At 36.5% G+C, this 27,655-nt stretch overlaps 1 protein-coding gene across 7 annotated transcripts in view; it reads right to left on the minus strand.

The window, feature by feature from the left end:
• Nucleotides 1-27,655, minus strand: part of ETV1 (ETS variant transcription factor 1) — a 94,683-nt gene that overhangs the window by 26,309 nt on the left and 40,719 nt on the right. For all 7 annotated transcript variants that reach the window (XM_065938450.1, XM_065938447.1, XM_065938446.1 and 4 more), the window contains 3 exons: nt 18,411-18,540; nt 15,143-15,331; nt 10,548-10,795 (listed from right to left, as the gene is read on the minus strand). In XM_065938450.1, the coding sequence (XP_065794522.1) occupies nt 10,548-10,795; nt 15,143-15,331; nt 18,411-18,540 (567 nt within the window). The remainder of the gene's footprint in view (nt 1-10,547; nt 10,796-15,142; nt 15,332-18,410; nt 18,541-27,655) is intronic.

Raw genomic sequence — 27,655 nt, forward strand, 5'->3', positions numbered from 1 at the left:
TTCATTAAATTAGAAACGTCCTAATGCTACAGTGTCTCATCGGCCATACACAACATGATTGTTTTAACGTAAGAACATCTCTATTCTGTCTTATCCTTTAGCACCAAAGTGTATTTGTAAATGTTAGATATCACGCTGGCATTTCATTCAAGAACTAGCAACAATCTTTGAGGAAATCTCGAGAGGATAAAAATCATACCAGCAGAAATCCTTCTTATAATTGCCTGGACCCTTAGTACTTGAGCGTTTTACAAGCACAGTCATTGAATCCTTCAGTGAGTTCAGTTCAGTCGCTCACTCGTGTCCAGCTCTTTGCGGCCCCGTGGACCGCAGCACAAAAACGCCAGAGGTATGGGGATCCTCTGTCCCTTGCTATGAATGACGCAGCTGAGGACAAAAGAGGTAACACCACCCGCTCGGCATGACACCAGCAGTAAACAGCGAACAGGCCCAGGGTTCAGTATAATGTTCCCAGTGTCATACAAAGTGGGTGGTTTTATTTTCTAACACTAAGAATAATATAAACAAGTGAATGAAAACAGTGAACTGTGAGCGCCCACACTGAGTGGAAGGGTGAGCAGAAAGGAACATTTAAGGATACTTTTCTAAACTTCAGAGAACAGTAAATCCATCACAATGACACATGCATGTCATTCTTTTAGCTTTGCCTGGCTCTGTTTTTCACATGTGCCTTTGAATAACTGTCTCTGTAAAATTTTCAAGACTGTATTAGAAGCAATTCAATAGAAAATGCACATACAGGATAACAACAATAATGAGCCATTTAATTTGACAAAACTTCCTTGAAAAGATTTCCACTAAGTTATACACATGTTAGGTAAAAATATTTCATGAAATACAAAGTCTCCTTTTTCTCTAAACTATTAAATAAGTAAGTCACTAAAGGATAGAGTATAAAAAATTCTGTAACAATATTCCAAACCTAAAAATATATACTCAGATATATACACTCGTAAAAAAATATTTATCTGCCCTCTCTTATTCACTTTTATGAAACACACACAGGGAGAGATTCAAATGTACATCCTTAAACTGTCTCATTTAATTGCAAATCTTAAGTTGCACATGTGAAAACAGTTGTATATTCATTTCACCCACTTGGAATAAGCATTTCTGGGCCTAAGCATCGTGGTCATTTTCTTTAAAAAGAAACTAAAAATCCCACCCTAAAAAAGTACACTCCCCTCCCCATTCTAATTCCCTTTTTTCATGCTAGTACAACTCACAAGCCAACCATCCCTCCCTTCCCCCTTTCCTGCCTGTAAAATCCAAGTTAGACAAACACTGTGTGGCTGAAATGACATATTTGAATGGAATTCAGACCCACAAGTTCCTGTTTATGTTTCTGATTTGAGAATGTTGTCTTCTCCGTTCACTATACATTATGAACACTGAACGGCCATAAATAGTGTCAGGTTACATGCAGGCAGGACCAATGAGCATTAATCATTACTTCCAGGCAACTGGCAGAGGCAGCAGCTGATGGAACACTACACCCTTCAGCTCTGTATAAATGGACATTCCAGAGAGTCAGAGTGTGTCTGTGTGTGTGTGCGTCTGTATGTTTTTCCTTTCAGTCTCCATTTTATGAATGAAACTCCAGGCTCTATAGAGTCCATTCATGTAAGAGAAATGCTTACAGGGCTCTGCCTCTAGGGATCAATCAGTCATGGGTAAAACTGATATGATTGGTTTAAAACAGCCTTCAGCCTTCCATTACTGACTTAAAATGCAGTCCCTGTCCATTTGACCTGTGTTAATGCATAAAGAGTAAATCCAGACCATGGTCTCAATTCTCAAATCAAATCACTAGCCAATGCCACTTACTGTAACTGTAGATTTAGAGCATACTGAAGTATTTCTTAGAAAAACTGACAGAGTGGACCAAATCTTGGAGAGATTTGCCATTTTCACTCAGAACTGAATTAGGAAAACTCATATGAGATCTGATAAGCAAAAAAAGGCAATGTCAAGTTGTGAGGCCAATCCATGACCTCTGTTATAATAACAAGATCAATTGGGAAGACGCCACCATCACTTTTCACATTTGAAGCACCTAAAAATCAGAGATTATGTGACCTACTAATCCACAAGTAACTGGCTGAATAAAAGAAAATTATCTTTGGATGTCAGAGAAACAGGTAAGATGTTACTATTTTCTGAACAATCCAATAACTCATTCCTTTAAATTCCCAAGTGATTTTCCAGTTCTTTGAGTGACAATTTTAATGTTAAGAGGGAAAAAAAAATCAGTGGCCATGTTTCCGGAGAAAATGTGACCATAGGCAAACGATGTTCTGTCATGGAGTAGGGCCAAGGCTTGGCCTTTGGGAGTGTTAAATATCAGGTACAAAAAGCCAGAGTTCATGGAACCATAGTCATCACTACACTGGAAATTACTAAAGATGGCAATACTTAAAAATATCTAGAGTTTTTAGGAGGGAAGAAAGCTATTTATGAGCAATTAAGGGAACGATTTGTAAAGACTCAGTCCACTACCAACTACTGGTAAAGCATATCATGGGTTTTATCGGCCATCTGTAACTTGGTCCTTGACTCTGAAAGGAAGAAAATCCTTCTTTCTTCCAGTGACCTGAAGCCATTTTGTGAAATGGCTGCAGTCAACAATCCCTGAATAGATCTTTAACTGATTTCTCAAGGAATCTTCACTATGCTACAGAAGAAGGAATGAGAAGGAACACGAAAAATGCATGGTCTTTGGTTTTAAATGTGTGCAAGATTTCCTAATACGATGTTATAATAATTTAATATTTATCTTCTAATTTCTAATATCTGCCAAATAGAATGACAGAAAATAAATAAAGTTACCACCATATTTAACTTTGAACTAAAATTAAAATAGTTGACATAGCCAGGAGGAGAGATGATAAGGAAACCTAGATTATGTCATCCACAGAGAATACAGAACAGAAGAAGAATACTGAAGAGTCAATATATATTCAATTATTAATTCTTGAATAATATTCTTTTTTCAAGGCTAAAAAAAAATTCAGTATTTAGAACTAGTTTTCATGGTGGTTCAAAGATATGTAAGTAAAAATAATGAAGTAAAGCTGAATATTTACAATTGTCATTATTTCATCTTTTTAAAAATTAAAGTTACAATTATCAGTCTCGGGGCCTTCCATTTTGGAAACGACAAAGCTTTATGGTCAACCTGGAAGTGTAAAATAAGTATCAGGAGCCCTTCTATTCTCACTATTCCATCTAAATCTAATTAGCATTTTCAACAGTTCTCTTTTGCCTTCACTCCACTCCTTATTATTTCTTGAATGATATTTTTGGTTGTTTACTTATGTATAAACCAATTGTTCATTAAGCATGTAAGAATATTTATCATAAAACATATATGAGGCCAAGTTCCCTAAAACACATATCTCCTCTTATAAAGGAATCAATAAAAAAAAAAATAAGATATCCTGAGGACAGAATTCCTGAGATATTACTACAGTAGTAGTAGTGTAGTGGTAGTAACAATCAGAATAGTAATAATTTAGAAATAAACTACTGAGTAAATTTAGCCTTCTGAACTGTTTTCAATTTTGAGCAAGTTGAACCAGTTGATGAGGCCCTGTCTTCAACCCAATAAAGCACTGTTTACTCATATTTCTATGTGGCTGCAGAAAATAATTATCTTTTTCTTGCTCTACCAGCTATTGATTTCATCCCATAAATTTAACAGCATATTCTAAATTTTACAAGGAAAATTCCAAGAATGCTTACGAAGAGCAATGTTAGGAATGATTTCTCTATTTTCTTTGCTATTTAAGATGAGTACCCATCAACACAGCAAAACACAGAATAACATTTACAACATAAAAATTTTCTCTCACATTTCAGAAACCCAAGACTATTTAACTCTGATGGCTGCAGTGCCAGCTTGGGCCTATGTGAGTACCAGATATATTTGTCAGTTCTGACAGTTGAAAGTTAAACACATTGCTAGTTTTTAACATATTTAACATGAGCTAAATATTTTGCATTTATTCTATCATTTCTCTGCCTACATATAATTTTTATACATGCTAAGAACAGATAATTATTCTCTAAATTTGAAGGTTTGTCTACTGGCATTCATTAAGTCCTCAGATGATGAAGAAGTATATGGTGAACATAGAAAGGGTTGCTTGGATTTAAAAATGAAAGTGAGAAAAGGCCCATCTTATTTTTCCAAATGTAAGTTTTCTTTACATATTACAGTTCTTCGTAAGTTTTCTATTAAAAAATAGATTGAGCTGATACCAGTTTGAAAATGACTCTTGTATTTTAAGCCATCAAGCGATCAAGTGTTTTCAAAGAGTGAAGTGCAATAAGAAAGAAGGCTCAGACAAACTCAAAGTTTACATAATCAAAGAATTCTTGAGCTGGCTATGACACTGATTTGTTACCTTTCCTTCTAATTATCATTCATCCTTTTTCAGAAGAACTATTAGGAAAAGTCACTTATCTGACAATCTCAAATTTTGATGATGTCTATGGTGTATTTTTAAAAAGGAGACAGAACACATTTTAATCCAAAATATCATTTGAGGTTTTATATTTTCCTATCTTACAACAGTGAGTACCTAACAATCAGAATAAAATCTGAGGATTATCTAACATGAAATAAATGCCTTCAAATTAGGAAAAGCATACCTTAGGTTTTAGTGCAAATGCTTTCATTACCCTGCATCATGTAGAGCTTTTTAAAATCAAATGCAAATATTCAGGCTAAAATTAGAGAAAAGAATAAATACGACATCTAACAAATTATGAATTAAAGAACTTTACTTTGGACAATTATATGGAAAGACTGTGAACTGTACACTAACTAAGAATAAGAAAACCAAGGCTGTTTCACAGAAGAACTCTGCAACTGATGGTAAGTTAACTTGAATGAGCCTTGGACATTCTATCTCTACAGTGGAGTGTAAAGAAGGAATTTCAATGAGGTGATCCCCAAGAGCTTTCATGAGCTTAAAGACTTATGATTCTATGAAACAGCTATTTGTGTCAATTTCCCAACTGAAAAGAATGCTGCATTTGACAACACATACATGTGACATGCCTCCAGACTGAAAGAAGGCCTCATCAGTACCAGAGGGAATGAGCCTAAAAAACACAATTACAAAATACAGAAACATTTTCCTTAGAAAACATGATCCCAGCTTTCTTCCCCACCCTCCTGAACTACTTCCTTCCCTCCTAAAGCTACAAGCATGTGCTTTTCCTCAATTTTCTTATTTTAGAAACTCTTCTGTCTCTCAAAGTTCTTTCCCTTCTTCATTCCCAGCTCCTGGCTAAAACTGCTCCACCACATGGTGGGGAGGCAGCTTTTCAAATTAATTAAAGTAACAGAATAGGCCCTGAGTGTTAAAAACACTTTATTAAGGTATCACCTCTCCAATCAACTACTGGGTTAAGATTTTTAGTGACAACCCCACATGTAAAGTAACATAAGAGCATTAAATAATGGGGCTGCCAGCACAGTGCAAGGATGAACCTGAAACTGACCAAGTATCATATTCATTCTCTCTAAGGCAGCCCTGGAAACAAAGGAATACAAAGCCAGGTTTGCAACAAATGAGACTATGTCTTTCTTTATTTAGCCTTCTTTTTACTTATGGGACTGATGTGATTAACTTGGACACTTTTCTTCTTCAACTCTAAATTGGTTGATACTTGACAATTTAATACGTACTCTGTCTGATTAGAAAAGCTCTACTAAGCACAATTAAAAGACAAAGCACTTTACAGACAAAGTAGATACTGACGATAATATCACGGCATATATAGTGCTACAGTATTTCTATCCTGGGTCTTATTTTTGCCTGAGCCACAGTTGACATGTATAATTTTTTTACTCAATAGTCTCATTTCATTAAATATTATTAAAAGTCTGATTTCTAAAGACTGCACAATATTTGCTATTGAGAACTGTAACTTACATTACCAATTACTCTATGATATTCCTCCACCACTAAATATTCATCATGTGTCTTCCCTTCCATAATTTTCTGACAGTGAAAAAACCTGATCAAAGTGTATGAATATTTTGTGCTGTTATTTTCTTGAGCTAAACTAGTTTCATGTGTTCACCACTCTCCTAAAAATACTACCCTTAGCTATCCAAAACCAAAACAAAAGACCAATCAATGAACACATAAATTCTAACAAAATACGTTGTTGCGAATATCTAAAATATTTACCTCATTGGGCATTCAGAATCTGCAAAACCTCATTTGTGAGTATGAAAATGGGAAAACAGCAACAATTTTATTTAAATAGAGCACTGTATTGGATGCACTTCATATGGATGAAGCACACAGTGCTTATTCAATTCTTTTTACGGTGTCACTCGGCCACAGGGGCAAAAAAATAAGAAATCAGATTGGATTCAGTAAAACCCAACCAACTAACAAAAAGTCTGTGTCCCTGCTTTGTGCAGCGATATTAGGCTAGAGACACAGAGAAGGAAAACAATAATAATAGATAATTACATCTATTATTGTACTGGACTGTTGAGAACTTAATATTATAATCATGATCATATTGTACTGGTTCATCAAATTGGCCCTAAATATCAATTGTTTTTTTATCTTTTCAGAGCCCTCTGATCCAAGTTTTTTTTCCTTTCTCTTCATAAAAATTTCTACTCTACTAACATAATATTTTGTAATTTTTAGCTTAAATACTCAGCAGTTGAAATTGCATTCCTGTAATTATAATTATGACTAATAGACCTTCCATTTCCCATGTCATAATTAATGTCAGGCTTTATTAGAGCATAATCATGTTGCCTTTTCACTTACAAAGCTTCTTTTATTTTCACAACATTTATGTTATATTGAATTAAGCAATGAAGAGTTCTAGAGGCCTTCTTAAAGGACAATCTGTGGATCATAGATGCTGAATAAAAGGATTATGAAATGTTTTTCGCATTGTCTTTAAATCGCATAAAGTATTTTCTAATGTGCTATTTGTTCAACATCAGTAAGTCAACTAAGCACTCAATGATTCAGTGATAAAAACATTAAATTTTCTAAAAAAGATTAATAAATTGCCAGCAAGGATGCAAGAACTAAAGACAATAAAACAAAATATCTGGAGATCATACTTGTGACAGCAATGACTGACATATGCAGATGTGTCAACCTAATTGCAGCAACTGGGAAGTCAGTATAACACATTTTGAAAGGCACAGGTTAATTTTTCATCAGCCTCGTTACACAGTTACTATAGTTCTTTAGACCACACCCATTCAGAAGATGGATTTACTATTTAACTATTCAAGCAAAACTGAACTGTATCATATTGGCAATATTGAAATTAGAATTCAAAGGTACTGTCCAACTTTAACAACTTGAAATATAATTTAAAGGGGAGAAAGTAACATATATTAACAACTTCTTAAATATTAAACAAATATTCCACAAGTCCATTGCAAGGTATATGGTAACTTACAAAAATGATGCCCTATGTACCTTTAAAATAGGATACTGCACTCTTTATGGACTGAATGATCAAGTCCCCTAAAGTCCATTGTGAAGCTTTAATGCTTAGCATGATGGTATTTGGAGAGGAGAGCTTTGAGAGGTAATTAGAATAAGACCAGGTCATAAGGTTGGGGCCCTCATGGTGGAATTAGTATCTTTCTAAGAAGAGAAAGAGAGACCAGAGCTCTGTCCTCTCTGCTACATGATGACACAGTGCCTAAGTAGCAATCTGCAAGCCAGGAAGAGGAGACTCATCAGGAAATGAATCTGCTGGCAGTTTTGATCTTGGACTTTCCAGCCTATAGAACTGTGAGACTTAAATGTCTGCTGTCTAAGCTTTCCAATTGATGGTATCTGATTCTAGCAGGCTGAGCTAAAGAATGGACTATCCTTTTTTGGTTGTAAGTAACTGAATCTGTGCCTCTGAGGGCCAGACAGCAACTGACTTAGGACTCTTTATTACATATGGCCCAAAACTAATGCAATTAAACCTCACAGTATCAGTTTTGTTTTGTTTTTTTTGCCCTCATTGGATTACTTAAATCTTTGTATTTGGTTCACATCTTCTTAAGAAAAGTTACACATTCTCAATACCATGTTATATATAATTTTACATAAGATATAAATATAAGGAGAATGTTATATTAATATAAATATATGCATATTTACATATAATAATGTAAATATATGGAAAACCAAAGAATCAAGAAAATGAGTCCAATTATAATCTTTCTGAGATATAAAATCATTTCTAGAAAACATGAAGAAGTTTCTAAAAATGCTATGCCTTGCAGGTCCTACTGAACCAATTATTTGGGCTATTTTAAATGATTTACATGTAAAGTTTCTTGAAATCACAATGAATTCAAGAAACTGTGTAAATTAAAATGTGGTTTGGAGAATCAGGATAACATCAGTTAACAGGATTAGAAATTTACATTAAAAAACAAACCTTATCTAGAATAAAGCCCACTGTAGTGCAGGGTTCTTAATTATGCACATAAATCATAGACAAATATAAAAGGTTCTAAACTATAACCACTATGGTACATTTTAGGATGGTCTTGAAATTACAGGGTCTGGGACAAGCATTCAAATAAAGTCCCTCACACCATATGTTTAAATTTTTAGAACAATATGGGGATTTCCCTGGTGGTCCAATGGTTAAGATTTTGCCTTTCAGGGCAAGGGGTGCAGGTTTGATCCCTGGTTGGGGAACTAAGATCCCAGATGCCTAGTAGCCAAGAAACCAAAACATGAAATAAAAGCAATCTTGTAACAAATTCAACAGACATTTAAAAAATGGTCCATATCAAAAACATCTTAAAAAAAAAAAAAACAACTTTTAAAACTATGAATCAGTCCAACAAACTTATAAATAAATAACGTTCTCTTTTCCTATTTGAAAGTGTGACAACATAGCAACTTGGAAGGCCAGGTCAAACCTCGACTTTGGGGAAATTTCTAGGATGAGAACTGAAAGAGAAAATGGTATGGAGCGTTTTCAGTCTTCAGACCCCAGCCCACCCATTTCCTGCCTCACTTCCTATATCCCTCAAGCCCACATTGCTCCATACCAACACCAAACCTATGGCTACAACCAAGCCCCATCCTCATCCTCTCACAAAGAGCTGCCCCTTGGCCACCTCCTTGGACTTAAGAGCTATACGCAAGAGCAATGTGCTCTGTGTAACCAGGCCTGGGATGAACTTGCTCCGGTCCTGGAAGTAGACTCAGGGCTGACTGGGCAGGGAAGGCATGGGTCCTGGGCAGCTAGTGTACCTTCCAGCAGTAGAGTCAGCCTCTCAGCAGAAATTCCCCTTAGTTCTTTGAACTTCTTATCCAGTGAGACAGGATGGCCAGAAGGAGGCTCTCAGTAGGGCTCCTTCTTGCTGAGCTTTAAGATCAGTTTATAATAAAACAGGTTAACTTTATACAAGTTAACTTAAGACAAGGAAACAAGACCAGGAGACAGATTTCCTTCATCAAGTGGAACTGACAGAAAAACTCAGCAGAGTTATGCCTACAGAAGCAGTAGTTCCTTCATAAAGAATATCCATAACTTCGTATCCACGTGAAAGGAAGTCACTTTGCTTTCAAATATTTTTAAGTCTACAACCATCTATTGATCATGCTTATAGTAATGTTAGCAATTTTTTTGCCTGGTGCCCTTCTTAGAAGCATTAGCTTTTATTTCATATTATTTTTCAAAATTCCCAAGATTTCTGAAAGGCAGGTGTCTTGATTTTGAATTGTAAGACAATTCAAAATGTATTCATTTTGTAAAAAAAATTCATTTTGTTTCAATATAAGACAATTTATTTTGTAAGTGTATTTTGAATGTAATTCATTTTGAATGTATTCAATTCATTTTGTAAAATAAAATGAACACAGATTAAGTAATTTTTCTGAGTTCTCAAGGTTGAATATAGGCAAAGTTTTGGTAACATTAACAATTGATGAAAATGTTCTTTATTTCCAGGTAACCCCAGTTCTCCATTTTGACATACTACTTAGCAGGGCCTTTCTGGCCCAGTGAGATGACAGCAAAGCTCTATTATTGCTATTTTTGCTATTCTTTGTCCAATATGGAAGAATTCTTCTTTTTGAACCCTTGGAATCTTGCCAATACCAATAAAGAAAAAAATAGTTAATAAGCAATAAGTTAGTACAGAATATTACCTTCTGTAAATACTGTCATTAATGCCACAGGAGCAAACGGAAAAAAAGCCCAGAATTAAGAATAGAACAGCCCTGTTACTTTCTTGGCCTGAGATAAGAGAGTTTAATTTTACAAATTGTACTTTTCCTCAAACAGGTTTCAATTCTAGACACTCTTTCAACCATCGACTCGTGCCAAAATGGTGTGAAAGTCCAACCCTTCACATAAAGAGAAAGATTCAAAGAAGGAATAAATCAGAAAGTTTCCACCAAAAAACGGTCAGGAGCCACCTAAACTGCAGCCAACACTAATGAAAGGGACAAGCAAGTGAAAAGATATCATAAATGTAACTTAAAGCACAGGCCTACCTGAATCATATGCAAAATCTCTGGGCTCCTGTTTAATCATCAGAGGAGGGGGGAAGCTTTGGCTGGCTGCACCACCAACCATGGTGTTGTGTTCATACACTGGGTCGTGGTACTCCTGCTTAAAGCCTTGAGGTGGGAAGGGGATGTTTGGCTCAGACATCTGCCGTTGGTACATGGGACGTCCTTCCCTTGGCATTGTTGGCAAAGGAGGAAAGGAATTACAGGGTTCAGAAAGTTGGCGGCGAAATCTGGGAAATAAGAAAGCATATTTCAAATAAAAAGGTAACAAGGAATACCCTTTAAAAATACTGGCCCAATTTTTAACCGCTTAGTTAGTGAACGTGACACCAGCTGACTGACCCAAAGTGTAAATCTTTAATGAAGATGAGATTTCTCCTTCCTGGTTCAGTAGCAACATGCTTTCTAATCAGAGCACACCTTGTGTTCCTCTTCTAATTAGTTCCATTCAGCACCATTTCAGTATGTTACCAGAAGTTAAAAGTGTGCATCAAGTAAGGCTAAGGAGAGCAATGTAGCATTTGCAAGAAATACATACCCTGACAGTTAAAATGCCCAATGAGAAATCAACTCGATACTCACCAAATTTCCTTATGAAGTGAGTTCAAATAATTATAGACAAGGAAAAAAAAGCAGAACAGAAACTCTGGAAAGAATCTGATCTCAAATTGCATCATCTTTTAATTATTATCAAGCTAATCAACAAACAAAAAATCAACCAAATAAAAACCTCCTTAATGGTTTTCCGTTTCTTACCATCAGTTACTGAGGAAAGAAGAAAGGAAATGGGTGGGATTTTTCAAATGGGTGGGACTCTCACATCTTCAACAATGTCCTAAAGAACACTGTATTCTAGTGAGAAATTAAACTGGGCAATATTACAGAGAATGAATCCAAGCGAGTTTTTAAAGACCACTTCTTTACTCTCAGAACACTGGACTGGCTTCCAAGAGTTTCAGACAAAATATCAGGTTGATAAAAATGAGCATAAAATATTACGGCAGCCCTCTGAAGATGGAAAGAACACGTCTGCATCACATAGCATTGCAACACGTCATGATGTTAGGTCACGTGGAAGCTCCGAGGCCTCGGCAGTTTCTGACGGTGAGTTTCTAGACTCCTTCCTTCTTGGTCATCTACTGCACTGACTGACTCATCACATCATCATTCAGTTCTGCGTGTCTCATCCTAATACCATTGACCCACCACAAAGATGTGGATTAATTAAAGAGTTAAAAGTGCTCTAAAATGCCCAGGAGTGCTTAAAAATAAACTATCCGACATTTCTATGAGCAAATGTATGCCTGCTAACTCCCCTGCACCCTTCTAAAAGCATTCCTGTGACTTTAATTTGGAGAGTTAACATTTAATTTTGGTAACATTAAATGAAAACAAGGGAAAAGCAAAAGAATGGCAGAGCAACTGCTTTAGCGTTTCTCAGAACACTCCGCCCAGTAATTTAACTCTAGCCTCACCAGCTGCCATTGAAAAGCACTGAAATTCCACCTACACCTGCAGAAAACCAACTTAGAAACTCAAATATTGCCAAACAGTTAGGCTGACTGGCACTGCATTCATTTCCCTTCTCTTGCTTATTTCATTAGCCAAAAAAAGAAACAGAAATTATCATTAAGAACTGTCAAGGAGTGAATGAGAAAATTGTAACTTGAAGTTAAAATAAGAACTCTTGCTCACTTGGGAAGCCATACAAAGAAGTTAATAATACTTCTGCTAAAAGCTTTGTTTAAAAAAAAAAGTCAAGCCATTTGTTTGCAGGAGTCAACGTGATTCCAGTTGGTACTCACTGAGGACCATGCATATATCAACACACATATGCCTTCCTAAGAAACTACAAGTTTGTGGTTACGTTCTTCTGACTGATGGTAAAGAGAAATGGACTTAGAAGCTTCTGGAAGACAGTGCATGGGTAAGGAGAGCATGCTGATGAACTCTTGGGTAGAGAAAAACAGCGTCTCAGTGGTGGGAAACAGAGAAAAAGAGACAGGACTCCTGCACAGTGGGTTCAGGGAAAAGTGCCAAAGGGCTGGACCGAGGAGCAGAGAGAGGCTGAGGGGAGGAAGCGGGGGGCAGCCCAGTTGGCCACGAAGTGTTCCCTGAGAGAGGCTGGGTGCCGGGCTGGAGGGGGCTATTTGGGGACAGGATCTGTTCCCAGAGCAAATGTGCCATTTATAACTGAGGGACTGTCATTTGTTGGCGAGAGCTCTCCAAGAAATCCTCCTCAGAAACATACGGCTTCAGAGATTTTCCTGGGATGGGCCAGCTGGTACTGGCCTCCACGCTCCGCGGGGGACACTGGGAAAAGACCTGAGCTTCCCTCTCCTAGTTCCGGGCCGGCTGTTTGCAGTCTCAAATACTTGACTTCAAGTAGAGAAGCTCAAATGGGTTTGGCTATGGCATCTCCAGTTAGGTCACCTAAAAACAGCCACACTGCTTGTTCAGCAGTCACCTTCCATAAGAGACAGCTCCAGAGAGCGCCAACCACACCACCTCTGATTCTGACCCTCGTCTGAGGGGTGAGAGGCGTGGGACCAAGAACTTTGGGAAGTCCCCAGAAGTAGACAAAACAAAACTTGCTTTTTTCTGCATCGTCCTCTCTATCCCCCCATCAGTCCTACACAATGTGCATCTGTTTAATGGCCCACCCGGCAATAAGATTTCTTTCATCTGTATTTACAAAACTGTTTACACAGATGCTCATACCATTACACTCTGAGAAAGTCTCAGGTCCACAGGGTGAGAAGAGAAAGATAATGGACAGCGTTTCATAACGAAAGCACAAGAGGACACAGGGATGAAAACCAAGGTAGAAACATTATTACTTGGTTTCATGCTGGAAAGAATGAATGCTTTCATCTTACCCTCTCATATCAGAAGAGTGACTGAATTTGAGATTGAGTCCCATTAAATAACCTATAAAAAGCAGATCTGAGTATTCCCTTATTTTAAGAAAGTTGCCAGTGGCACATCTTTGGGTTTCCTCTGCTGATCTGGAGGATTCCTTTGGCTGAGTTATTTTTACAATGCTGTGTCAGAACCCCTTTGCACAGGTTTATTGTTAAAATCTGGGCTTCCCTGGTGGCTCTGAAGGTAAAGAATCTGCCTGCAATGCAGGAGACCTAGGTTCGATCCCTCGGTTGGGAAGATCCCCTGGGAAAGGAAATGGCAACCCACTCCAGTATTCTTGCCTGGAGAATTCCATGGACAGAGGAGCCTGGTGGGGTGCAGTCCATTGGGTCTCAAAGAGTCAGACACGACTGAGCAACTGAACCACAACATACGAATCATGCTCTCGGGATTATACCTGTTCTATCTGTTTGGTAGAAATACTACTATTTCATGGCATGTTACTATACATCTCTTTCCAATTCCACATTCAGGGTTGTCATACTGATAGCTTGGAGTCTGCCACGGGGGCAATGTTTACATCACAGACTCATCAAATGCTACAGATCAAAGTCTTTGGGGTTTTCTTCCATAGATCCTATTGTTAACCATTTACCAACACACCACTTGTTCTACATAAGTACAGGGTAGAAGGGGAAAAAACAAATGCTGTATACAACTGAACTGTGCTTTTAGGTTGTATTATTAAGGCCTCTAAGGATCCTTTAATATTTTATTTAAACACAAACTTTTAAATCTCTAAGAGCTGAGAATTACCCGGCATAGCATAGTCTCTAGGTCTATGTTGTGTCTTGCCTTGTTGCTTTCTAAGTAATTCTAATTCAGTCTCTACCACTTTAATGTTATATTCTCAGTGTTCAGGGTCATGCACCTACTGACATTAGATATCCATCACTTGGAAAGGAGGAAAGAGAGTTCTGTCATATAGGTTCTCTTCTGCAAAACTATGTACAGCTAAACCAGTCAGTCTAAGGTAAAGAACCTAATTCCATAAGCCATCTACTAAAATTAGTCTCCTAACTTTATTTTACAAGTACACACATATGCTCATAAAAATGGGATGATCTGATTTAAAGTTTAAGTGAAGCAATTTAATTCAAGCAAACAGAAAGGGAAATGTTCAAATGTCAGTATATAGATTAATTTTCCATTTTAGCAACCAATTTAAATGTTTATAAAGGAATGTTTATAAATGACCTTCTCCACAAATCATTTATAGCTAAAGACAGAGCAAACTCTCAAACTATTTTGCACAGATGTGCAAAATTAACACACTCACCTTGAATTTACTATAGGTCCTAGGAAGTGGTAAAAGGAATTTCTTCCAAGAATGCTAAAAACAGTTTTGCTTTTTTTTTTTTTAATGGTACTTGCAGTTACCAAGGGATAAGGGGTAGGGAGGAATAAATTGGGAGATTGGGATTAACATACACACACTATCATTGATATAATAGATAACTAATAAGGATATATTTCATAGCACAGGGAACTCTACTCAACTCTGTAATGACCTATATGGGAAAAGAATCTAAAAAAGAGTAGATATCCATATATGTATAACTGATTCACTTTGCCGTATAGCAGAAACTAACACGCATGTTGTAAATCGACTGTATTCCAATAAACCTTTTTTTAAGGTACTTGCACTTTACCTGTGATCCATGGGGAAGCTGCTGTCTTGGATGGGCTGCGATGGAGGGAGGTGAGCTGGGAAGGCGCGGTCAGGTTTCGAAGTGTGAGCTGAGCTGGGAGAGGCATGGTGCAGCGGGGACACTGGAGTGCTGGATGGCGTTGGGGGGTTGGAGGGCCTCATTCCCACTTGTGGCTTCTGATCATAGGCACTACCCAAGAGACAAGAGGAAAGAGAATGTGTGTTTCTTGGGAAAAATTAAAACTCCGTTCCCCCCCGGACAATTCAAGGAAAGAAAAAATATTTCAGGCTAAAGACCTAAGGAAGTTTAGAATGGTATGGTTTTTGGTTTTTGCAATTCTAGAACATGTAATCATCAAAACAGCCACACACTTAAACAGAAAATAGGATAATGTATCACTTGGAAACAGCATAAATATAAATCATCTATTTTTAATACATATACAAACAACACAGCATAAGGAAAATCTCTGTCAGCAAAAGCAGTGACATTATTTCCATCTATTCTTTGTTGTTGTTGTTTTTTTGGTCACACTGTGAGACATGAAGGATCCTATGAGGGATCAAACTTATGCTCCCTGCATTGGAAGTGTGGAGTTTTAACCACTGAACTACCAGGGAAGTCCCTATTACCGTCTGTTCTTGATATGTCTCCTTAAGCAAGTTTCATAGATCTTTTCTAGATCATTAAATATATCTGATATTATAATCCTTCGACATTATAGAAGACTTTAGAACAAGAAGTCGTATCAGTTTAATAAGATGCAGATCATACCTGATGCCTTTATTTGTTGTAGAATGCTAAGAAGCCGATGCTTTTGCCTTATTTTCATTCTTTTAGTGTAAAATAAATGATCCCCGGCATTAACTTCCTCACATGAGATAATAAAGATTTATGAGGCAAATTAAAACGTCTCTGATATATTTAAACCTTCTTGGAGCATAAGAATAGGCACAAAACAATGTTCTTAAGAATAAAATCCTGCTATCACAGACTAACTTCTAAACATAATTACAAAAGAATAAAATGAGTAAGCTTGTTTTTATACACATTAGGAATTTAAGTTGCAGTCTTTAGCATAGTTCTCAGGGATATGATTTAACTAATTCTTCTAATCTAAAAATACTTTATTGAAAATAAATTATATTTAAGTTTCTGAACAAAAAATATGTAGGTTAAAATACTCTGTTTCCTTTTAAGATAAAAAGCATTCACCAGTATATTTTTTCTTTAAAAAAAAAAAAAAAAAAAAACATTGACTTATGTAATAATTTATCCTGTTGCTCCATCTATACAAAAGAATTCCATCCAGGCTTGAAACTACAGAAGCAGAGGAGTATGGGCTGCAAAAGTCTTTCTTCCTTTGCAGCAAAGTCCACAAACTCATACTATCTGGTTCCACCTGCTTCCGTTACCAATATTTCTGAATGAGAATGCACTTCTTTTTTAAAATGGTTCACCTGTCTCATTCCCATGTGAAAAATAATGGCACATCTTCTGTCCTAGGATATTACTTTTTTCTCATAAAAAGCCATACTGCGTTACACTGTTCATATAGAAATGGAAAAAACAGAATTAATCCATTAAATCACTGTGGGAATTATTGGTCCCCGAGAAGAATCTCAAAATATACAGGTAATTCTACCATTAATTTATGAAAGTCAGATGTCTTTTTTTAAAATATGTCTATAAAGCAGTAGTTCTTCCATAGTCACACTTCTGATCAATGCTAAAATGCAATGACAATTCTATACCTATTTGGTTTATTAATTAAGAATTCTCCAATATGTTAAATAATTACTTTGTGAATACATAGTATTCATAAGGAGAAAATGAGAAAAATTAAAAATGTGATAAAATAAAACTCAGATTGATCAATACTATTTTATCTGAACTCAGGATGTTTTAATAGTAGGCTTTTATAAGAGATATATCTTATAAAAGTTTTGCAGTTCAACTGAACCACCTTCATCATTTCAGACTCTGATGAACCTTCTAGGAAAGAGGATATAGAAGACAAGTTTGAAAGAACAAATAGTAATGAAATATCCAAGCATTGGTCAGGAACTACGAAACTATACAAATCAAAGTTTTTTGAATCTTAAATATCTTAACAAACTAGTCAATGTAACAAAAAAGAAGAAGACTCACAGATGCAAAGAACAAGTGAATGCTTTCCAGTGGGTAGAGGGAAGCAGGAGGGGCAACACAGGGGTAGGAGATTAAGAGGTACAAATTACTAGGAGCAAAATAATCTATAAGAACATATTGTACAACACTGGCAATGTAGCCAATATTTCATAATAACTATAAATGGAGTATAACCTTTGAATATCGTGAATCACTATATTGTACACCTCTAACTTTCAGCTATACTTCAATTTAAAGAATGGGGAAAAGATAAAATTATTCTGCAGAAGGAAACAGAGCATAGGTATAAAAAACATCTGAGGAAACAGAAGACTCCTCTGAATCATAATGCATTATGAACTTGAATCAACATAATTTATAAGACCGCAAATATTTGTAATCATTTTTGTAAGTTTCTAAACTAACTCCTTTAAAGGACTAAGTCTCTACTGTAATTGAGAGTAATAACATACAATATACAGAGCCAACTTTTCCCTTATGCAATTAGAGGCCAATATGAAAAGTAGCGGAATGCAATTTACTGTGAAGGGTTTTTAATGAACATACATGTTATCAAATTTTCCAACAAAGGAACAATGTACTTCTACTGCTCCACCCTTTATTATCATCAGAAGGAACAACTGGTTTTTTAAACAGATAACAGCCTCTGCTAAGCCTTATAAAATTCTAACTTTACTGCAACTGTCCATGAATGCAGCTTATAGATCATCTGCAAAGCCTGTCAGATAACTAATGTACTGTTCAGACCTGCCAAATGCTTCATTGTTTTCCCCCTACAAACTCTAAAGTGCATAATACATTCTTTCTAATGAGAACTGAACTTTTGGTACCTGTTCATGCCACCTGAAACCTTTTTTACAATCTCAGGATGCATCACCTAACAGTTGTGGGAAAGCAGCTCATGATCTGGATAAAAATTACTGCCTTAAAATGATTCTAGAAGTATATGATCAGACAGTAAACAGTCCTTTTGAGTTCTGCTCAACACATGACCTAATTAGCTTGTTACATGCTGAAGATGTAACTCTTATAAAATAGAACTTGAGATTTTATATTATGGTAAATCTGTGCTTCAGTAAGAACCATCAGGTGCTCGCTATACACTCAATTACTTTACCTGACATTGTACAGGCACTTTTCTCCATAGCTGAATTTAAAGGGCTGCTCTTGACTGCAGGCAGAGCCGAGTTCTGAACATGGACTGTGGGGTTCTTTCTTGATTTTCAGTGGGAGGCCATGAAAAGCCACTAGAAAACAAACAAAAATACCCACAAAAATGAAATCCTGTTAGGAATTAGGTACACTAACCTCTTCTATCCCTTTTGGTTAAAATGTCACTAATAATATTTCATATTAACTTTCATATATAAGAAAATCACACTGGACAAATTTCATGCAAGAAAAGATTCTGGAGAATCTTATATACTCTCCATATACTCATTGTTTGCTTTTATTGTATAACAAAATGCATGCTTGAACTTCCTCATTACTGAAAGTCAAATGAACTACTTGTAACTGGCTTAGCTGACACTAACAAAACGAGAAGTTCAGTTTTCAGAAAATAAGCTTGAAAATATTTCAGCAAGGTTTCCAATAACTCAAGCAGGAAAAAAAAAAGCACAACTGATTATTCAAGAATTAACTGAAAATAGGAGCATAATTTAAAGAATTAATTGAAAGGAAAATATTTCAAGTGCATCAATAGTAATGGTTTAATGGAATAAAAACTGAACTATGAGGAAGAAAACCCAGCTGCAGTTCTTAGGGGAACTAATGATATACTTTGGACAAAAGGATAAAAACTCAACATCTTTGTGGCCAGTGCTTATATATAAAACTACAGATAAAAGTACTTGTCTAACTACTTAAGAGAAGTGTGAAGATACATTGTGAGAAATACATTAAAGTTATTTTTTGTATATTATGACCCTAAAGCAATTATTCTATATGAAATGATAGTTTCTCCTTTTTAATATGACATTGTCATGTCATTACTGTTCAATATAAAGACAATATCACAAAATATGAAGAAATATGTATATTTAGGTTGGAATCATATCTCTCAAACCAAAAAATAAATGAGGCTATATATTTTTTGTTATTTTATATGAAGCTGAAAAAATATATACTAGGGATTCTCAGAATAACTGAATTTTTAGTAAAAATGGAAAAATAAATAAAAAGATAAGAGGAAAAACAGACATGAGAATGAATTTTAGTTTCATACAATATGCACAGATATGAATAACCAAGGATAAGCCCAAGAAGGACACACTGTGGATAGTTATTCCAATGCTGTAAAACCTGAGATTAAAATACAAAATATTAAGTAGATATACTATAAATAAAGATAAGACAAGAGAAACTTTGTGGTTTATGATGCCATTCAATCTTGATCATAACATTACAGCATTTTAAACTTGTTTTAGCTTGACTGTCATATATAATTTAAGTATAAGGAATTGATATCAAGAGCTACCAAGCTCCAAGAAAACAAATTTGTGAATATAAGCACATAATTTTGACTGAAATGTTCGGTGGTACTCAAGAAACATCTGAAGCACTGTGGAAAACAAATTTGTCACCTAAATTAGTTGTCTAAAGAAAACTTAATAAATAATAATACAATTATTTCACTGAGTGACCTATTTCAAAGTATTTTTTCTAATTTAATGTGTGTTTAACATACCTACTCAGAGTAGAGAGGCAGAGGAACAGAAACAAAGGGAAAATTATATGTGTTTTCATATGCAGATGGTACATATGTTCATTAACTTTACCAAGTTAGAAAGTTATAGTTTATAAAATGCTAAGATGAAAGAGGCTTAACAACCTCAGGAATCACTTCACAAACATGAGGACTTGCTTGGATTCTGATTTGAACAAAACAACTAAAAGAGACAACTTTCCAATGAGTAAGACATTTCAATGTGGACTAGGTAAGAAATTATTGTTAATTTTGTTGACTATGATAACGAAATGGCAGTTGTTCCAAAAAAAAAAAAAAATAAAAAGGTTTAAAGCTAAAGTTTCATAAAATATTTACAGATAAAAAAATAAGTCCTGGAATTTCATTAAAATAATCTAGAAAAAGATGTGTAGGGGAAGAATCAAATAGAAAAATATTGATAAATGTGAAAAGAAGACTGATGGGTCAGTGGGAGTTCATTACATTATTCTCTTTACTTTTATATCTAAATCCTAAATTCACAAGATAAAATGTTTTTAAATCATAAAACAAAAACATAAAGGATTTAAAGTAGCATCCTTTAAGAAAATTTTTTTCCCTCTGCATGTATATGTGTATATCCTACTTCTTAGAATGAAAAATATTGCATAATGAAATCTTGTAATATAGTAATCATACATTTGTTGCTTTCTTAACAAATAGTTTTCAACTCTTTATGACTTCCTTGAACATATACAACAAAATGTGCATATCTCAAGTTCAGCACTTTAGATTAAGTATTGGGTTTTATATTTTCCTAAGAAAAAGCAGTACCAACATCAAAGGAACTCAAATCATACCTGAGAGATCAGAACTAATTTGTATGAATAAAAATGGATAAGATCTCAAAAGCTAATAAATTGGCATTACAATGCAAAGTTGATCATATTTATCAAAATATCAGACATTATCAGAGACTACTATATCCAATATTACTATGTTTTAAAAGTCTTTGGGACCATGAAGTAGGAAAGGATTAGTGAACAGGATGCAAAGGCATTAACCATAAAAGAAAATAATCTATGAATTAAGCTTCATTGAAATTAAGAACTTCTCTTCCTCAAGACACTAAGCTACATACACCAAGAACTTACTTGCTATAAAAAGATCAAAGATATCATACTCAACCTAATAAAAATTGTTACAAAGTGAGAAAAGAAACAACCCAATTAAAATTGGGCAAAAGATTCAAATAAGCAGTTCATAAAAGAAGATATCCAAATAGCAAAGTGAGCAACAAAATGAGCATATATGAAAAGATATTCATCTTTATGCATCAAAAAATTACAAATAAAGTCACATCAGGTTATACTATATACTGACTAAGATGGCTAAAGATTGGCATTACAAAGACATGAAGAAGACCTAAAGCAATAAGAACTTTCAAATATAGGTTACTGAGAGTATAAACTCACACACACACACACACACACATACAAACACTCTGGAAAACTTTTCGACAGTATCAACCAAGTCTTCATATAAACCTCCCCTATGATCTAGTAATGACTCTCATAGGCGGATATCAAAGAGAAAGGGCTGAATATGTTCACCAAAAGGACATATTCACAGCAGCTTTATTCATAATATCAAAACTGGAAAAATTCCAATGTTCATTAGCAGAAAAATGGATAAATAATGTGTGGCTTATTCATACAATGGAATACTCTACAAGAATAACAGGGAACACACTGGTGATACAATGAACACCTCTCAGATGGTAAGCTGAGTAAAAGAACACAAACACAAAAAAAAAAAAAAAAGAAGAAGAAGACAAGCAGAAAAGAATATGTAGTAAAGGAGTTTGAAGAACAGACCACCCCGATAGTGAGAGAACCTTCCGTTGGTGGGTGGGAGTATCAGTGACTGAGAGAGGGAACTAGTAATCTAATGTTGATGTTTAGTCACAAAGTCATGTCCGACCGCTTCACAGCCCCATGGAATGGAGCCTGCCAGGCTCCTCTGTCCATGGAGTTTTCCAGGCAAGAATACTAGAGTGGGTTGCCATGTCCTTTTCCAGGGGATCCTCCTCACCCGGGAATCAAATCTGCATCTCTTGCATTAGCAGGTGGGTTCTCTACAGAACTGTAAATATTTTATATTTGCTCTACGCAGTGATTACGAGTATATACATATGTAAAATTCACCAAGTTATACACTTAAGATTTTTGCATTGAGATAAATGTTTTGCTCCAAAAAAAGGTTTAAAAATGAGAAACATCAAGCAACACTCTACAAATGGAGATGTTTGAAAATGCCTGGCCTCCTGTTCCAGTAGAGACATCTGATAATGTGCTTCAACTTCACAGGATAAATAATTCCAGATGAATCAGAGGAGGGATGACAACTCTGGGGTACCATCAGGAATGACTCCTAACAGGACAGTAGCCTCCTATCAAAATGTCCATTAACATCAACCTAGAAGCAAAAAAGCATAACTCACCCTTGTAGATGCATAACTCACCCTTGTAGATACACCATCTGGAGCTTTCAGACTGGTTCCAAGAACTTCTTGGAGTGACCACAGAAGAAAGAACATAAGGACACCAAAAGTGTACTCAGAGGGAAGCTGATCCCTAAACAGAGGATCCCTGAATTTAGCCAATCATCAAAATACTCAGGGAAATTTTGTAAAAAAAACACCACCATATGTCATTAGTTCAACTGTGTCCCCTCCAAATTTTAACTTGAAGTCCCACCTCAGACACGACCTTATTTGGAAAACTAGTTAAGATAGGGTCATTAGAGTGGAATCTAATCTAGTATTACTGGTGTCCTCGTACTAACAGGGCATTACGATAGAGAAACACAGTGGGAATACCATGTGAATAACGAAGGCAGAGATTAGAGGGATGCTTCTTCAAGCCAAGAACTGCCAAAATTGCCTGCAAACTGCCATAATCTAGGGAAGAGGCAAAGAACACTCTCTCATAGCCATCAGAACCCTGCCAACACTTTCATCTCAGACTCCTAGCTTCCAGAGTTGTGAGACAATAAATTTCCACTTTTTAAGTCACCTGTAATGGCAGCCCTGGGCTTCACTGGTGGCTCAGTGGTAACGAATCTCCCTGCCCAGCAGGAGATGCGGGTTCCCTGGGTGGGGAAGATCTCCGGGAACAGGAAATGGAAACCCACTCCAGTATTCTTGCCCGGGAAATCCAATGGACAGAGGAGCCTGGTGGGCTACAGTCCATGGGGTCACAAAAGAATCCGACATGACTTAGGGATTAAACCACAACAAAAATGGGGAATCTAGCACACTCATACACCGTTCCCAGGAACTTTGCAGCTGGTATATAGATCAGCATTATCTTTTAAAATTTTCTAGGTGACTCTCATAACCAGACAAATTTCAGATCCACAATGATCTTGGCAACACTTGGATCCAGGGTATGCTGCCCTGAAACAGGTCCAAGACTTGAAAAGAATTTAAAAAAATGAAGTCGAACAATGTCTTCCTTTTTGTTAGATGCCAGCACTCAAGGATTCTCACAGGTTCTCCAAGAGGTTTAGGGCTCCCGTACTCTCTTCGTGTGTGGGCCTGTTCATCCCTGTGGGCTCTTGGAACCATGACTTTTTTTTTCTAAACATAAGCCAAATGCTGTTTTTTTTGTTTTTAATTGCTGCGTTGAGGAGGAAAAAAGGAGCTAACCTGAGATCTTCAATCTTTTGCACAAGAACCAAAGCAACTTCATTTTCCTCATTTTCAGTCTTCTGCTTCCTGGAGACCTTAGATCTCAAAAATGCCTTCTTTATTCTTCGGTAAGGGTAGTACAGAGACTCCTTCCAGAGGGGAGACCAGGTTTGGGTATTTCATCACAAGGCTGAGAGTCTGAGCGTCTGCGAACAGGCAGCTTTCCAGCTCACTGGCACGGGCACAAGTGGAGGCAGCACATTCATTTTGTGCAATTTGCTTTACCTTCCCACATGGAGTTGGTGCATGTAAAAGGCTGTTAAGTACTAAATTATTCCTTATCAAATCACCATCATCTGGAGTCATGATCAACACTAATTAAATTACTTGCGCTGAACATGGCTCCAGCCTGCTGCCGAGGCTGCTAGGCACATTTCATCGTACATTTCATCTCGCTTACTGTACTGTCCTGCCTCTGTCGGCAACAGAGGGCTACAGGCATCAGTGCTGTTTGCAGTTTTAATTACAGTGAATCTTTCCTTCTTCAAGTGCATCAAATCAACAGTTAACTCCTTCATTTCATTTACAAGCAGTGGTGGCTCCCAGTGTATGTTACATTCTATCCCTGACTTCAGACAATTCCTATCATTCATCTGCCGACTTCCTCAACCACATTTCCATGCAAACTTTTATGACCTGCAACTCCTCCGGACAATCAGATTTTTAGGAGAAGCCAAGAGAACTCTCAAGAGATGCATCTTGCATTTTTGCTTTGATGGAGACTTGACCTTTAAAACCACATCTTAAGGCTGACTTATAATGACTGAGTTCCTCTAATGGTTAAATTTAAGAGCTCCAAAATACCAAGACGTTAAAAAATGCACTTCCAAAATAAACTTAACCACTTCTTAATTCACAAAGTTTACTTGGGGTTATGGTGTTCATCATAAAGTATTTGCTAGATTAGTGACTGTTTTCATTTTGTAACAATGAACTATGAGGCATCATCTTGGCTTCCATATTTTTTCCTGTCCACATTTTAGACGAGAGGCACACTCCTGTCATCATTCTCCTAGAGCACAGAATGTAGGGCCCTTGGCTCTCCAAGCGCAACAATGCTGGCATACAGCCAAGTCTTTGGTTCAGGGTGTTGTATAGTCACGAAGTTGTGTCCGACTCTTTCGTGATGCCATGGGCTGTATAGCCCACCAGGCTTCTCTGTCCATAGGATTCCCCAGACAAGAATACTGCAGTGGGTTGCTATTTCCTTCTCTAGGGGATCTTCCTGACTCAGGGATTGAACCTGAGTCTCCTGAATTGGCAGGCGGAGTCTTTACAACTGAGCCATCAGGGAAGTCCCATGGTTCAGGGTAGACATATGATAAGTCATATGTGACCATCTACAATATTGATGTAGAAAATGAATTTAACATTTTGCTCATAGAAGAATGATTTCCTAAATAATCATGACCCTTAAGTATTTTTTTTTTTTGGTACTACTAAACTGAAAACAGACCATGTTATGATTGATTGGTTCATGTTAGTTCAGACAATAAACAATGAAATCTATGAATTCAGTTTTTGTTTATATTTCTATAGTGAACATGAAGTAAATTTAAGAAAGATAATATGCTTAACTGTAGGTGTTAATATATTGAACTCTCATTGAGTTTGGAATAGTGACAGAAAACACTCCTACAAAGCCTCAAAAAACTCAAATTTACACAGTATTATAAAGTTTTCAAAGAATCTTCAACAACTCTGGATTCTCATCATTCAAGACAAGAATGACATTAGCATTCCAATTTTGAAAAAAATTGTTAAAGAGGCATAAAGAAGCTAAGCTTCATGCCTAACTAAAAGCCTAGGACTAACTTATTATAGGTAGGAAATAAAGCCTTGGGCTTTGGGCAGCAACTCTTGACCCCTTGATCATACAATTAAAATTTACTTTGTGTAGGCACACTTAAGATTTCTGTCATGCATGAGAACCACTATAACATTATATCAGATGTTTCTTTATCCATATGTTTCATCATTAATTCATCCATTTACTGGCCTAGACATTACGCCATTTGCTAAGGGGCAGGGCATGTGGAGTTACAGAAGTTGAACAGTAAGTTCTACCATCAAGAGCTCACAGAAGTCCAATTAGAGCTTCATAACATTGCCTTTTTTTTTAAGAAAAGTTCTAATAAATATATTAGCCAGTCTTCAGGTTTGATTAATTCATGTGTATGCAATGCATATTTCTATATACATAACCTTAATAATATATTCTTGGCACTTGCATCTAAATGAAAACACTTCTCAAAGCATTCATGCTTGCTTTTAGGCATTCTGCCTTCTTTCAATTTATTGCTGGGACCAAAGGCATTTAAAAATTCACACCACTCATATTCCACTGAAGGAAAAATATTGCTATGCAACAACTAAAGCTTCCCTGTGACTCTGATAACCAAAATGTCACAAATGATGGGTCCCCTTCTCTATGTGGACAGTGAGCATAAATACAATGATAAGTTGTCTCAGCTATACCTTTCACTTTGCTTTCCTCCCAACTCTTGTCATATATGCAAGTGAAATAGAGCAGTAATTTCTGTGAGTACAAAACAATTACTCTGGGAAGAGAAACACATCACATTTTTAAGTACTTATCTAAATAAAACTACATCTTTGAATCACATCTGTAGTTTTTGAATCAATATTAGCTGGGAATTTAGAGCCTTGATGAGAATCTCTTGATTTTGATGGTGAGATTTCTGGGCTGCTCAAAAAAATCTATCTTAGAATGATCTACTGAAAAAATTTCTTGAGAGTCCCTCAGACAGCAAGGAGATCAAATCAGTCAATCAAACCAGGAAATCAGCCCTGAATATTCACTGGAAGGACTGATACTGAAGCTGAAGCTCCAATACTTTGGCCACCTGATGCGAAGAGCTGACTCATTTGAAAAGACCCTGATGCTGGGAAAGAGTGAAGGCAGGAGAAGAAGAGGGTGACAAACGATGAGATGGTTGGATGGCATCAGTGATTCAATGGACATGAACTTGGGTAAACTCCTGGAGATGGTGAAGGACAGTGAGGCCCGGTGTGCTTAAGCGGCAGAGTTGACACATCTTGGCGACTGAACAACAACAAAAAACAGTATTCTAGAACTGCTGCTGCTAAGTCACTTCAGTCGTGTCCAACTCTGTGCGACCCCGTAGACGGCAGCCCACCAGGCTCCGCCGTCCCTGGGATTCTCCAGGCAAGAACACTGGAGTGGGCTGCCATTTCCTTCTCCAATGCGTGAAAGTGAAAAGTGAAAGTGAAGTCGCTGAGTCGTGCCCGACTCTTAGCGACCTCATGGACTGCAGCCTACCAGGCTCCTCCGTCCATGGGATTTTCCAGGCAAGAGTACTGGAGTGGGGTGCCATTGTCTTCTCCGGTATTCTAGAACAGGAGTTGGCAAATAGCACAGCCCATGGGTCAGTCCAGTTTCCCACCTGTTCTGGTAAATAAAACTTTACTGGAACACATTCCCACCCATTCATTTATGTAGAGTCTAGGACTACATTGAGTAACAATGGGGGTATATGTGACAGAAACCCTTTGACCCACCAAATCTAAAATATTTATGATCTGATCCTTTACAGGAAAAGAAAAAAAAAAAAAAGTTTGCTGATCCCTATTCTAGATTATGGCCTGTAAAGAAAAAGAAAAAAGAAAATATAAAAGTGGAGAGATGGCATAGTGACACCTCCTAGTATTAGGGTACGCTAAGTTAGTTAACAAGGGACATTCACGTTTGCTTTATTAACCCTGTGTTTACTCTGACTCTCCAAATCAGATAAACAGCCCTGTGTGGCCAATTTACAGGGATATACACAAACATGATGGTGAAAAAATGACATGCTATTGAGGCTCTAAAACACTAGAGATGTGTGTGCTTTGAGGAATTTCAAAGCATTTACTTAGACCATGGTTACGTATAATGCAGAAAGTTTTCTATACTTGT

The sequence above is a fragment of the Muntiacus reevesi genome, chromosome 6 (assembly GCF_963930625.1).
Source record: "Muntiacus reevesi chromosome 6, mMunRee1.1, whole genome shotgun sequence".
NCBI lineage: Eukaryota > Metazoa > Chordata > Mammalia > Artiodactyla > Cervidae > Muntiacus > Muntiacus reevesi.